The sequence below is a fragment of the Rutidosis leptorrhynchoides genome, chromosome 1, assembly GCF_046630445.1.
Source record: "Rutidosis leptorrhynchoides isolate AG116_Rl617_1_P2 chromosome 1, CSIRO_AGI_Rlap_v1, whole genome shotgun sequence".
In the NCBI taxonomy this organism is placed as follows: domain Eukaryota; kingdom Viridiplantae; phylum Streptophyta; class Magnoliopsida; order Asterales; family Asteraceae; genus Rutidosis; species Rutidosis leptorrhynchoides.
This window is the reverse complement of record NC_092333.1, coordinates 501,605,453-501,621,227: the sequence shown is the minus strand read 5'-3', so window position 1 is coordinate 501,621,227 and position 15,775 is coordinate 501,605,453. Positions and strand designations below refer to the sequence as shown.

At 31.6% G+C, this 15,775-nt stretch overlaps 1 protein-coding gene across 2 annotated transcripts; it reads right to left on the bottom strand.

The window, feature by feature from the left end:
• Positions 1 to 1,628: 1,628 nt before the first annotated feature.
• On the bottom strand, positions 1,629 to 6,186 carry LOC139875940 (protein WHAT'S THIS FACTOR 1 homolog, chloroplastic). 2 transcript variants are annotated; one of them, XM_071863239.1, is made up of 2 exons: positions 4,768 to 6,186; positions 1,629 to 2,616 (listed from the first exon to the last, which is right to left on the bottom strand). In XM_071863239.1, exon 1 carries the CDS (start codon positions 6,110 to 6,112, stop codon positions 4,868 to 4,870), a length of 1,245 nt encoding a protein of 414 aa, XP_071719340.1. In that variant the 5' UTR covers positions 6,113 to 6,186; the 3' UTR covers positions 1,629 to 2,616; positions 4,768 to 4,867. The 2 variants fall into 2 exon arrangements, with proteins under 2 accessions (XP_071719340.1, XP_071719343.1); XM_071863242.1 differs by having other exon boundaries at positions 1,629 to 2,547.
• Between the last annotated feature and the right edge of the window lie 9,589 nt (positions 6,187 to 15,775).

The following is a 15,775-nucleotide window of genomic DNA, read 5'->3' as shown; positions in this document are numbered from 1 at the left end:
CGTAACCACCACCTACTACACATCCTACGTAGCAAGCTATCATCATTCATCTTCTCAAGGTTAACAAGTTAGTTTCTTATTAGCTAGCACCTACAACCTTGTTAGGGGCCTTCTGATCAACGACCGTTATCGAAGGTGTACTTAATCACTTGGCCACCCCGCCGACATCATCATGTCGGTCAGGGTTATTCACGGTAGCCGGACCGGAAAGCCTTGTTCTAAGATCCTTAAACCCCCCTTTTTTACGTATTGAACAGGCATATAGACCCTATGGAAAATAAATGCATGATCAGCCGGTTATTTCTTGTACATGACCTTCAATTTATTTACTATCCCGGCGACACAACACGCCAAGAACCTTAACCTTACCAAAAAAGTAAAGACAATCATCCACATATTAAAGAACAAACGAGAACGAATAATTACACCGAAAATATCATAATAATCACCCCACAACGTACCTGTGCGCATCACATCCACTACGCTCGTCAAGATTCTTGTTAGTTGTACAAAAATGATGTTAGAATTCTTTCTTGCCTATTAAACCCGTCAACATCGTAGTCAAGATTCCAGTTATCTACACTCTTAAAATGCTAGGATTCGCTCTCATAGACGTTGTTTAATGGTTTTAACGCATCGACTACAAACCAATGATGAGCCACAAAATGCAAGATACAAGACAATTCTATTCTATCTATCTCAGAAGTGGACTCCTGGTCCATTGAGTCACATCATAACGTCAACAAAGAAAGCTTCAAGCATACCATCCAAAAACGTCCGTACACTACTTTATTACTTTAGCATTCTCAAGATTCCTATTTTAAAGGGATGCCATAAACGGTTTTGACAAAATTTGGATGAAAGATTTGACCTATCAATACAAACGCGGACCATATAAGATCCATGACCATGACATCCGCCCTCCATAAAACCCTTCTACCACTAAAAAAAGACCAACATTATAACAATTCCTCCAAAATGGATTCTTGAATCCACTTTTACAGCTGGATTCTAGTCACCAAAGCAAGTTGCATCATTTTAAGTCGGTTTCCAAGCGTTGCATTTTTTAGAACTTCAATATCCAATCTTTTATCGATACATATATTTTTTTAAAAGGCATTTTTCGATACATATATAGGTAGGAGTTTGTCTACAGGAAATTTTTACAAGGAGGCAAACACTTAAAAAAGTAATAGTTTGATTAGGAAGAAGAATCTGAAGCAACTGGTCCAACAGACAAATTCAATTTCACGCAACAGCGTTGTTTTATAAAACAGGGGAAAGAAAAAAGCAAGGAACAAAACTATACATCTTAGCATTTACTCTTATTATCAGAAACAATAAATAAAATACAATATTCAAAGATACATACTTCGAGTTTTTTGCTGCTGCAGTTTTAAATGTTAAAACTGTACAGACGGTATTTATTGAAGATACTTGGATGTTATGTTACAGTGAACTATAAATAACAAAATCTAGATATTGCCCCCCATAGGATTAAATAATAGCTCGTGAACAAAGTTTTAAATTGAATATAAACGACTAAAACATAATAAATAATATATTATAAAAAATTTCAATGCATTACAACAAGAGGAAGAAACACAGGATCAACGTTTACAGCCTATATTGTGCTCCGCATGAGTAAGTTTTACTGCAAGAGCCGTTAACTCTTACAGTGTATTCATGAATGGGTCTAGCAAGAAAAGGCAGTAAGTGACTAAGCAGCTCACAGACACACTCATCGTCAACTTGAGCTAACCACTTACAACATTGCTGTTCTACTGGTGACATTTTATGTTTATGATGACCATGACCATGCTTATGATGATCATGATCATGATCCTGATCATGACCATGTTCATGCTCATGACTTTGATTGTGACTATGACTATGCCTATGCAGATGACTTCGATTTTGCACATGCTCATGTTCTTGATCATGCGCATGTGAATGATCATGTTTATACCTGTGAATGTGAATATGTCTATGCTCATGATGTGGTGGTGGCGGTGGTGGTAGCGGTGGTGGAGGTGGACGAACAGGGGCAAACGGTGAGGGAGGCGGTGGAGGGGCTAATGCTTGAAGATATGAACAGGCTTGGTTTGCAAGGGCTAGCTGTAAATTACAAAGAGGACGGGGAGCAAAAGGGGGAATTGGCACTGTGGTGACTAAAGGAAATAACGTAAAAACCGCCCATTTAAGAATATTGACAGCGACCATAGTTTTTTTCATGATAAACAACCATTGCATAACGTTTTGCCTCTACTAATATATATTGCTAATTGCTAATGCATAAAACATTTTTAATATAGAATTTCTATCATGAAACTTGTTTGATCTTGGTAGGTAGGTACCTACGGGGGGATGTATGTTGTTATAAATTACAACAGGAACAAACATGTAAATAAAGAGAGGCATGTCACATTAATGAGTAGACTGTTTGAAAACTGAAACAGGAATAAATTTGTAACTGAAGAAAGACATGTTACCTTCATTTCATTCGCATGATGATTGAATAGACCGAGTTTGGTGTAGTCTTGTTATCTGCACATTTGCAGAAGGCGAAATTTCTATACCGTATATTTTGAAAGAAACATGTCCAAAGAGAAATTTCTACAGAACAAAAAGACAATAAATATACGTAAGTCATCGCCAAGATTTTGGGTACACATATATTTGGCAAAGTTAAAGTTCTAAAATTGAACAGTTATGGCTTGAAATGTCATCAAATGAGCTAGTTAAACAAATTTACCTTTGAAAATTGTTCTCAAACTCGGAACTCTTAATATATTCAACTGACCGAGAATTACTTGTCCCTAACTACATAAGAGTGTATGGTAAAAAGTAATAAACAGGTTTAAACACACACACACACATAGTTACTGAACAGACTGGACTAACAACCAGGCAGAGTGATCATTTCTTAGGCATGCTAGTACAAATATTCTAAAACAGGGTGAAATCAACAATAAGAAATTTGTTGGACAGATGGAAAGTTACCAAAGTCTACAGTAACCAGTTAATTCTAAGATATAGATTATTATTGCAATAATATTGCTTTGGTAACCAAAATCAGCACCTTGATTATCAATACAGGAACTAAAATATGATCAAGAAGTATTAAGGTTTAAACAAACTAGCTCGAGCAAGGTTTTAGATTCGCTGGGAAGGGAGTACTCGCCATGGACCTTGTTACGAATACTCGGCCTATGCGAGGAGTACTTCGATTGACTTTATTAACATTTATTTACTAAGTTTAGAAGTTATATATTTATAGTAGACTAGAGAATGAAGACTGTTACTCCGTAATAAACAATACTAAAGAGTGAGACCGAAGGAAAAGAAAGTGACCAAACAATTTATTAGGCAAAAAACCCAAATTTTAAAACATATAAAAATGTTGACAAGAGTTTGACTTTGACCAGTGTGGAACAAGTTGACCAAGAAATCCAAGTGACAGTTATTCTTCAAACAAAAAAGTTGTTAACACAACCAAATTGAGAACCAAGCTGTAGTTCATATCAAAATTAACAATTAACATAACAAAGAAAATGAAAAGAAAAGGGTCAATAACATCAAAGAGTTTCTTAACCAATATTCTCTAGTGTTCTATTGGCCTACTCACAACTGAATATGCGACTTCAAATCACGATGAACAGTTTTAATGCATATCCAAACACCCCTTACAACATTAAAACACATTCTAAGGGTGTGCTTGGTTCAGTTGGGGGAATGGTAATGGAAATGGGAAAGGAATGGTAATAGGAATGGAATGACCATCCCCATTGCATTGTTGTTGCTTGGTTTATACTTAAAATGAAATTATTTTAACCACCGATTTTTTTTTTTTTTTTTTAAAAAAAAAAAGTATTTGGTTATACTAATGCTTCAGTACATTACGTTATATACAAATAATATACCGAAATACATAAGGCTCATGGAAGTAAATGTAGTTCGAATGTTACAAGTACTATTACTGCAAAAATAATAGTGAAATGAAAATGAAAAAACTATTCAAGGTAAGTTATAGCCCATCCAAAAGCAAAACCTTCCAGAGACAAAAATTAAATATGAAGTGTCCACAAGTTGCTTATTTTTGTGGAAAATGTAAAGAAATGCTCTGCAAACACCAGATGGAAGAAGAATATGGAAATTGGGATCTAGGTCTTTAAACTATCACATGGAGGTGAAATACACACATAAGCGACCTAATTGTGTACAACGTAAGTTCTTATACAATTAACTAGTCATTAAACTCAAGTTCTTCAATAAAACATCTACCTACCTAATTTTGTTCTCAAGTTCTACAATATAACAGCCCAAAAACATAAAATTAGTGCCCTAATTGATATTTTCTCTGAAATATAAACAAATACACCCATAGGAGGATGAAAATCATAAAATGAAATTATAAGTAAATACCTTAATTGAATTACGTTGGCTATGTTAATTTCAAGTTGAGGCTAAGGTCCATTACCCCCGACCAAGCACACCCTAAATGACGAATATACTATTGTATTCCATTAACAGAATCCTGATTATTTTAACTGATAGTACATCAACGTAAACACTTCTATTACTCAACAACAATAAAACTCTAGACCTCAGACTTACATGTGATTAACATTATACAATTATCTCAATAAGAATCATTTAACAAAAATGCAGTTTGATTGCCATTCATAACCATCATTCCTTTAATAGCCAGTAACAGGTACAATACCACACAATACACATGCATCTATATAGGTGGAGAAGACTCACAGCTAAAAAGCCATTTCTTTTGGACCTCCAGCGAGCTTGAGCCAAACAAAGTGTACAATGGTCATCAAGCAACATGCTTATAATACTAGAAAGGAACATTTCAAGAGCTATAAAGCTCTTCACTTTCATCAAGTTCTTCACTTTCATCAAGTTCTTCACTTTCATCGCTCGATGTACTATTTCTTATAGCTGCCATTTCCATATCATTTTGAGCTGCTTGATACCGAACCTTCAGTTGCTTTTCCCTCTGCTCGTGCCCTTCATCCAATAATTCAATAAAACAATCATTAATATCTAGTAAAGGATCTCGATCAATCAACTGATCTCCCTTATATGCTTCTCTCAACATCGCTGTCTTTATCCCACCTTTAAGTGACATATAAAAGAGCCCTGAATGCCTTGTAAACACACTCGAAAACGCATTTGAAAACCTATACTCGTCAGTAAACTTCCCCAAAATTGGCACCGGTATTCTCTTATACAACGATAGCGACAACAACTCATGAAATACACCCACGGTCCTCTTCTCCATCTCTAACGACGCTTGATCCAAATTCGACGCATCATCATATGGTGATACATAGGGACGTTCCATCCAATCCCTAATCCACTCTCTCATTTCTTTCCTAATTAAAAACCCTGAAGGTAACTTCCAATCAAAAGAAGGCCTAATTCTTACACCGGTCAACTCCGATTCCTTATCGGCCCGTTGTTCAATCACCGATTTCGCAAACTTAGGGTTCCAATTAACCAACTCCAAAAACGAATCCCCAACCAATCGAAAATACTCGGGATATCTCGGAACCAAATTCACCAAAAAATCATTAGGAAAACCGAATTCGCGCTTCACATGAATCAATTTATCAGCACTAACAACATTATTTTTCGACATCATCAATAACTTACACAATTTCTCAACAATTAACATTTCATTGTCTACATAAACCCTAGCCTGTTGATCCAATACTCGTTGAAGCTTCTCACTAACTTTCAAAAACTTAACAGGATCAGTTTTCGGTTTAATTCGATCATAATACACATCAAATAGGCATGGATTACGCCGTAGAAACGTATCGATTTTAACCGGTAGACGTAATCGTTCACGGCGTTTTCGTAAATAACGTAACGGAATTACTTGATTAGGTTCGTTTAATACCTCTTTAACTACTTTTGCACATTGTCTCCATGATTTATCGTTGTCAATTGCTTGATCAAGCTTCTTATCTTTACGCCAAACAACTTTTAGACTTGAAATTGAAACTGTAAATTGATTCCAAAACCTAATTGCAGTTGAGGTTTTAGACGCGATTTGATAACGAGATATAGTGTGGCGGTGATTAAACATAACTTAGATATGAAACTTGTATCACATTTTTATTATAGATTTCTGAAATGAAATGGCGAACAGAGACTGTGAAATTTGGGGTAGGTTTAGGGAGATCCAAGCTCAATTATTTTCTTGAAGGCATCTTTCACAAAGTGAATTGATATTTCCACCACAACATTTACTATATCCACTTGAATGTACTGAATTACCCTTGATGATGACTTAAACAATTTTCTTATTATAATCAAACAAGAGATATTTTGGGAACAGAGACATGAAATGATGGTGGAATAATAACTTTTTGAATGTGAAAATATCGCCTCCCTTTCAGAAATATCCTCATATACATAAGATGATTTGTAAGGCATCATCACATAAGGGTATTTTAGGGCTTTTTTAGTGAATTTATTAAAATTATGAGTGAGAATATCACTACGATTTAGGTTTACGGGTTCTCATATAGTTACGGAATCAGTACACCCGTCCCTAAGTCGAAACAATGCAATAAGTAACAAGGGAGTATAATAACGCGACTCACTATTGTGCCTAAACTATTCTTCATCTTAATTTACATCAGCATCAAAATCCTATAATTAACTTATAAAATTCTATAACTAAATAGTGTATATCATGATTAAAATATTTTTCTTTTAACTGTCAAGTCATTAATTATTATTATTCCAAAAGTTTTAGGAACCATCTAAAAAATTTCTTTCATAATAATAAAATAATAATATCATATCTCATTTTATCCACACATTTCGTCTCTTTCATTTTTCCTTTATCTAATCCATTTTCATTTCTTCAAAATATGAAACCTGCAATCTGTTCACACTGGTTCATTCTTCAGTTTTCAAATTTAATACAGAGTAATTTAATAGATTAAATTAAAAAGGAATCCATATTCAGTACACATGTTGGGTCCGCTTGCTTAAGAAACAAATGCCAAATCTATGGTGAACGTGGGTAGTCAAGGTCCATGGTGAGACGGTGCCTATAACACCATGCGGGTGGCGAATGCCACATCAACTGGTGGCGACAGGCAACTAACCCATAGGAAGTTATAACGACACTCACTTTTCCACTTCTACATTTACTATATTGCCCTTAGGATTTTGTGTACTCATAAATTTCTATTTAGCAAAACGCTGACCAAATAGTAAACTTTTAGTCGACACTCACTGCTAATTAAAATTTATGCATTTTTGTAATATTATAACTATTAGTCTATAAGTAATAAATAAAAAGTGACATTTATATAAATAATAAAACAATTGGGAACTAAATAAAAATAAATACAAGTCATGGACTAGTTAAAAAGAAAATAATACTTATCCTATATAAATGTATTTATTTAAAAAGAAAATATATATAAATTATATAAATAAATATATATGTCGGTATATATATATATATATATATATATATATATATATATATATATATATATATATATATATATATATATATATATATATCAATAATATAAATAATGAAAATCGGCCAATAAAAAAAAAGATAAACTTCAAGTCTAATCCTAATCTAGTTCCAACTTCATCATAATCCCTCTTCTAAGCTTATCATTGAGTAATCACAATTGGATTATAACTCTAATCAAAGGCCTATAAAAACACCCCTTGATCACCTCATTCCTCATTCACTCATAAGCTAAACACCAACTCACAAATCCCTCTCTTCTCTATTTTTTGTTCGGCACATAACACCTCCTGCTGCTTGTCTTCTACAGCCTCCCACCGCCGCCACCCTGCTGTGTTTCTTGTAACGACCCAAACCTCATTATACCAAAAATACGACCCCAAAAAAATTTTGTGAAACAGCACATCTGGACGGCGTCCAGTTATCTGGACGGCGTCCAGTTATCTGGACGGCGTCCAGTACTGAAGACCAGGACGGCGTCCAACCAATTGGGACGGCGTCCAAATGAACTGTAAGATTCTGACCTCGGGGTCCAACTTGCGCGAGCGAAAAACCCGCTTCCCGACATTTTTAAATGAACCCGCTTTCACAACACATTAGTATAAATAAAACTAAGAAGTTTTCACAATAAGACCAAGTTTTACAACATCGGGCCCACGTCGGCCGTTTTACGAATTTCGTTCAAAAATACAAGTTTCGACCATAAGAGTTTAATTTCCAAACGACACCTAGAGCATGGTGTTTGGGGTTAAACTACCCACATCTTGGCCAAACTTCAAAAGCTAAATATTCCAAAAGCGTCCCCTTATCAAAACAAAGCGGGAGGCCACTAATCCAACCGAACACCCTTACCCTTGTCCACGCCAGAACCTAAAAAGAGTAAACAACTAGAGGGTAAGCAAAACGCCTAGTGAATGCAATAATTATACATATACATATATAATCTACTTACTTGCAAACACTTACACAATACCGTACACGAGCTAGCAATTTAGCAACTATGCAATCACAATGCAAAACTAGATATCCGCAATCTCAATAAGCTAGCATTACCAATAGCATATAGTTCACAATTCGATATGCTAAAACTATCACACATAACCATGGTTAACCATAAAACACACAAGGGAACAGTACTCGCACAATGACCGTTAGTGTACACTAACTCCCTAGGTGGACGTCCGCACTTACCGAACCACCCTTCACGCACATGTGGTCTCCATCGCACAAAAGAGTAGTGAATCCACACGCCCGGATAGCACTATAGTGAATCCACACGCCCGGATAACACTAACCACAAGTATGCAAGCAAATACACTATATACGCATATATATAATTATTCCACTCACCTTAACGCCTTCGGTGAATGAGAGATCAAGCTTGCGACCTTCAAAGTAATGTACCTATTGCATTACGCATATAATCAATCACACAATCAAGTTGGTCAACCAACTCACTCACTATCTTAGAGTCATTTTGACCCATAGTGCAAATCTTGACCCATTTGCACTCTTAACCCTAAATTAGGTCAACTTCGCCAAGACCCTAACACTAGCCAAATATGGTCTTAACACACTTATTAACGCAAGGTAGCATCAAAGTGTGAACCACGGAGCCGGTAGCATCAAAGTGTGAACTACGGATCCGGTAGCATCAAAGTGTGAACCACGGAGCCGGTAGCACTATAAAATTAGGTGTGAACCACGGAGCCGGTAGCACCGAAGTGTGAACCACGGAGCCGGTAGCACTATAAAAGAGTATGACTCGAATACGTAGTGACGTGAACCACGGAGCCGGTAGCTTCATAGCATTACGTATGGTGTGAACCACGGAGCCGGTAGCACCATGACGTGTGTATGGTTAACCATATAGTTTGTGTATGTATTGTAGTGTAACATATTATATTTAGGGAGTATATGCTATTGTTAATGCTAGTTGCGGTAATGGAGGTTATTAGCTTTATACTTGGAGTTCGTATGCTAATATTATATTGCTAGCATGTTTGTGGTATGTGAGTAGGTGGTTGCAAGTAGGTATATTATATATGCATGTGTATACTTATTGCACTCACTATGACAACCCAGAAATTTTCGACTAAATTTAAACCTAACTTCGACTAGTTCCGACGACTCACGAACAATTATTCGTAAATAATTATGCATTTATGTAATATTATAACTATTAATCTATAAGTAATAAATAAAAAGTGACATTTATATAAATAATAAAACAATTGGGAGCTAAATAAAAAATAAATACAAGTCATGAATTAGCAAAAAGAAAATAATACTTATCATGTAGTAAATGTAATAATAATAATAATAATAATAATAATAATAATAATAATAATAATAATAATAATAATAATAATAATAATAATAATAATAATAATAATAATAATGAGACTAAAGAATCTTAAAAAAATACATCCTTATGTTGACTAAAAATAATATATATATATATATATATATATATATATATATATATATATATATATATATATATATATATATATATATATATATATAAACTAGTACCACCTATTGTTGACTAAAAGAATTATAAATCATAAATTAGAACATCCTTATGTTGACTAACACTCTAATACTTGCACTATATAAACACCTCTAGCCTCCTAGTTTCTCATTCACAAATTGCACCAAAATCCCCTCTCTAAAAACTTGAAGAACTCTTGAGGTAATATTTCCTTTTCATTTTCTTATTTATTTTTATTCATTTTATTTATTTCTTGTATTTTTACCCAATTGTTATTTTAAATTGTTAATAAATATTCACATCAGTAGTATTTGTTTGGAAATTATTTAGAACAGTAGTAGTACTTATAAAAATAATTATGATAAGTTTTGGAATATTATTTCTAGTTAATTATGAATTAAATACTAATTAAACACGAAAACTATATAAAATTCGTAATAAAAATATACACAGTAAATAAAAATAAATAAATAATTTTTATGGGTTCATAAACTTTTTCTAGGTTTTATAAAATTATAAAAATTAATTTATGGGTCGAATTAATAATTATTATATAATTAAACACTATTATTATGTAAACAGGAGTTAAATAAGGAAATAATTCTAAAAATAAAGAAATATTTTTATAAATATTTTTCTACAGGTTATTTAACTGTAAGAAACTTATAAAAATTTTAAAAATAATTATTTATGTTTATTTGGTATTTTATATAGAATTAAAATTGTTTTGTGATTAAATTAAGAATAAAAAAATATAAATAAAAAATTTTAATAAAATACTTTCTTAATTTTCCTACTGATTTGTATAATTAACTAAGACTATAAAAATTATGTATATAATTATTAGGTATTTAATTAATTATTTAGGTATTTATGGATAATATTGGGTTAATAAAGTACTATATTATTAAGTATCTTGTAAATTAAATAACAAATAGTATAACCAATTATGTTATATATTGTATGTGTTAGTAATTAGTATATTATAAATATTAAATTAATCTAAGTCAATATAGTAATTATAGCTTGAATAATAATGCGTATATAATTATAAAACTATTAATAATTATGTAATACTAATAGTATATATATATATATATATATATATATATATATATATATATATATATATATATATATATATATATATATATATATATATATATATATATATATATATATATATATATAATTAACTTGAAATCACCCGTTCATATACATTATAAACGATTCACAATAGTTGATTTCATCGCCAGGTACTTGACCTCTATATGATACATTTTACAAACATTGCATTCGTTTTTAAAAGACAAACTTTCATTACATCGAAAGTTGATGGCATGCATACCATTTCATAATATATCCAACTATAATTGACTTAATAATAATCTTGATGAACTCAATGACTCGAATGCAACGTCTTTTGAAATATGTCATGAATGACTCCAAGTAATATCTCTAAAGTGAGCAAATGCACAGCAGAAGATTTTTTTCATATCTAAGAATAAACATGCTTTAAAGTGTCAACCAAAAGGTTGGTGAGTTCATTAGTTTATCATAATCAATCATTTTCGTCATTTTAATAGACCACAAGAATTTCATTTCCTTTTCTCATAAATATACGTCCCATGCATAGAGACAAAAATCATTCATATGGATTGAACACCTGGTAACCGACATTAACAAGATGCATATAAGAATATACCCTATCATTTCGGGACATCCATCGGACATGATAAAACAACATCGAAGTACTAAAGCATCCACAACCATGGATGGGGTTTGTTAGGCCCAATAGATCTATCTTTAGGATTCGCGTCAATTAGTAGATCGGTTTACTAATTCTTAGGCTACCAAGCAAAAGGGGCATATTCGGCTTCGATCATTCAACCATAGAATGTAGTTTTTAGTACTTGTGTCTATTTTGTCAAATATTTATAAAAGCGCATGTATTCTCAGTCCCAAAAATATATATTGCAAAAGCATTTAAAAAGGGAGAAAATGAAACTCACGATACGATATTTTGTAGTAAAAATATTCATTCGAGTGAACTGAACAATGCAGGGTTGGCCTCGGATTCACGAACCTATATCAAGTATATATATTAACACATATAATCGCAATCAAATAATTTTATATATTAATATTAGTAATATATTTTATATTTTCATTTTCTCTCTCGTTAATAAATAATTAATATTTATTTTTAACTTAATTAAGTTCTTAATATTAATATATCAAATACTTATTAAACTACTTTAATTAACTAATTTACTGATAATTGATATATATAATAAATATAATACTTATAACTTAATATTCGTTTGGTAGAAATAATAATAATAATACCAAATAAAAAGTTGTATTATTTTTACAATAAAACAATAATAGTGATAATATTACTTAAAATAATATTTGATAATACTAATACTGATAATTATAATAACTATAAAACTAATACTTTTTCTGCTAATGATAATTATGATACTAGTTTAGTTGTATTAATAATCCTAATGGTAATAATAATAATAATAGTAATAATAATAATAATAATAATAATAATAATAATAATAATAATAATAATAATAATAATAATAATAATAATAATAATAATAATAATAATAATAATAATAATAATAATAATAATAATATAATTCAAATAATAATAATTATAATGATATGTAAGATGTTAATTCTTATAATAATATTGATAATGATAAAAATAATAATAATTCTAATGATAGTAATAATTTTAATTATAATGTTAATTTTTAATGTTAATGATAATAATAATAATAATAATAATAATAATAATAATAATAATAATAATAATAATAATAATAATAATAATAATAATAATAATAATAATAATAATAAGATAATAATATTAATAAATGAATAGATAAGTAACTACCTCAAAGGAGTAGTCCTAAAAAATGCCCAAATCCGGGTTTGAACCCGCGACGTCCCGCTAACCCGATATCATCCTTAACCATATTTATTATTATCGTCATTTCACCTATCATTAACGAATCATAATCATCATCATGCTACATCGTCTTATTATTTTGTGTATCATTATTTTTTAATTCGTTATTTCGTTATTCATTATCATCGTCTTCATAATCATCATCAACGTGATCATAATCATAGTCAACACTTGTCATCATCATTTTATGTATCACCATCATTTATTTCTCTAACCTCTAATATACATCATCTAATCTATCTTATATCATATACCATCATCTTAACTATTATCATCATCATGATCTCATGATCATCATACACACATACCCTTATCATCATCAACATCGAGCATCGATCTTTTCATACTTCTAAAAGCTTGTTTGGTGATCTAAATAGGGAATGTATTATGGCAGTAGCCCATGTCTAAATAAGCCCAAGAACTAAAGTGATCAAGTCCAAGAAGCAAAGTCCACTAACAAATAAAAAGCCCATAATGCAATTCACTAGTCCGGGTTTTTATTGTTTCTGAGTGGTTCAGTTAAAAGCAAAACAAGCAGCGTCGACTTCTTTTATCTTTATTAAACAAGTGGGGTTAGGGGTTATAAATGTCGGCCATATAATTATGTCTTGTTCCTCCTGTGTAATTTGTCTCCATAATTGATTATGTCATGTGACTAATATTCAAAACATCCAAATTTTAACAAAGTCATATATCGACCCATCTCACTGTAACGGTATCAATCATTCATCATTGTGTACGTGTTTTTGGTTTATAGCAAAAACAGCCGTCATGGATGTTGCTCTTTGATAGAAACAAGAATCTAACAATTGTATTAGCAACTCGTGTAATGGTTTAAAAAAAATAGTGATTTACCGTGAACAGAAGTAGTTTAGTAGATGGTGGTTTGCAGCTTTGGTGTTCGATGGTGATTTGCAACAGAAGAAAAAAAAAAGTTTGCGAATTAATGGAGGAGAGAGATAGAGCAAGGTGGTTCTAGGTGATCTTGGACTGCAACCATAGTGACTTCACGATGGTAAATAGAAACGAGAAGTATCAATTGGTTTGTGTTGGAGATGGTATTTTGGTTCACATAGCTGGTCAGGAACAAAGTGCAGCGTTAATGTTTTTAGAGTGGTGATCGTGGTTTGTAATTGGTGATTGTGGGTTTAATGGTTTCATTGGTATTTGAGGGTTACACAAAGAGAGAGAGAGAGAGATGTGAGAGACACAAAAGTGGTGATCATGGTGCTGAAGGTTGTAATCGAGACAAGAGTTAGATACAGAGGTTAATGGGTTTGTGATGGTCGATGAAGAGATGTTGTGGATATCGAATTAGAAATAGAGGGTTTGATAGATTGTTTGGTTCATGATAGCAGTAATCCTACGATGGTTAACTTCTTTGTACAGCAGCAACAAAAGTCGCAAGTGGGCTGTGTTGGTTTGGTTTATAGCAACATAATATATCAGCGAGTAAATGGAGTAAAACAATATGTGTTGTTATCTTTAACAGAAACCGTAGGCTGCAGCACCATGTACACGTGTTGGTGATGGAGGTTTACATAGGTTCTAGGGTGATGGTGGAAGTTAGTGTTCTCGGTGGTGAAAGAAGGGATGGTTGATTGAGGAGTATAGAAGAGAGAAGTGGGTTTACTTGTTGATAGAAACACAAAAAAAAATAAGATGATGATGGTTGATCAATTCTAGGAATGCATATCATCATATATAAACATAAATATAAATAAATATAAATATGATATATACAGTTAACAATTAAAGTAATAATAATACAATATTTATAATATAAAATAGTCACAAAACCGTGTTCTAAAAGAAAAACAGTATTATCATTTGTCTAACATGCCGACACTTTTATTATGAGTGGTATCTCGTGCCCTGTTGATAATTAGTGGCGGATAAAAGTACTCAAATAAATTTCAAAATTTCACAGTAATTATCTTTATTTATTTTGGTCATTATGGTATAAAATTTGATCATTAACTATTAAATAAAAAATTACATCAACTGTCCCTCTCAATTATGGGTAAAATATAAAAAGTGTTAAAACTTAACAAATAGTTCCTAAATACATTTTTAATAAGTCTAAAATTTATAGAACTCATTTTCGTATCGCCGTTTATTTTAAAATTACATAAGTTTGAATTTAATTTGCTTAATATCAATCGGAACATCAAACGAGTATCACAATCATTTAATATTTATTTTTAACATACTTTATTTATATATAGAGATATATTTTATAATAATTATTATAATATCCTATTTTTATTTTATTAATTTTTAATAACAACAACATATAATACTTCAAATTATATTTCGTAATATTATTTATATATACATACACACATATCTATTTACAATTAATTGTTCGTGAATCATCGAGAGCAGTCGAAGGTCAATTGAATATATAAACATCGTTTCAAAATTTTCTAGACTCAACATTACAAACTTTGCTTATCGTATCGAAATCATATAAAGATTAAGTTTAAATTTGGTCGAAAATTTCCGGGTCGTTACATAACTTAACTATATAATAAAAGTTTATACACCTGTAATATGTGAAGGTTATAATAAAGATAACATGCACTATATACGAACCTTACCGCAACATATGGCCTAGGGTGGTCCTTGTTGCCTTATGGGAACTGCTTGTGGATTTCGAATGCCATGACATAGATTCTGGTCAAGAATCCTGGGCGCCCGGTAACAACTGATCATTCAAGTGACTTATATGATAGCAACGAGATTTGAGATAGTC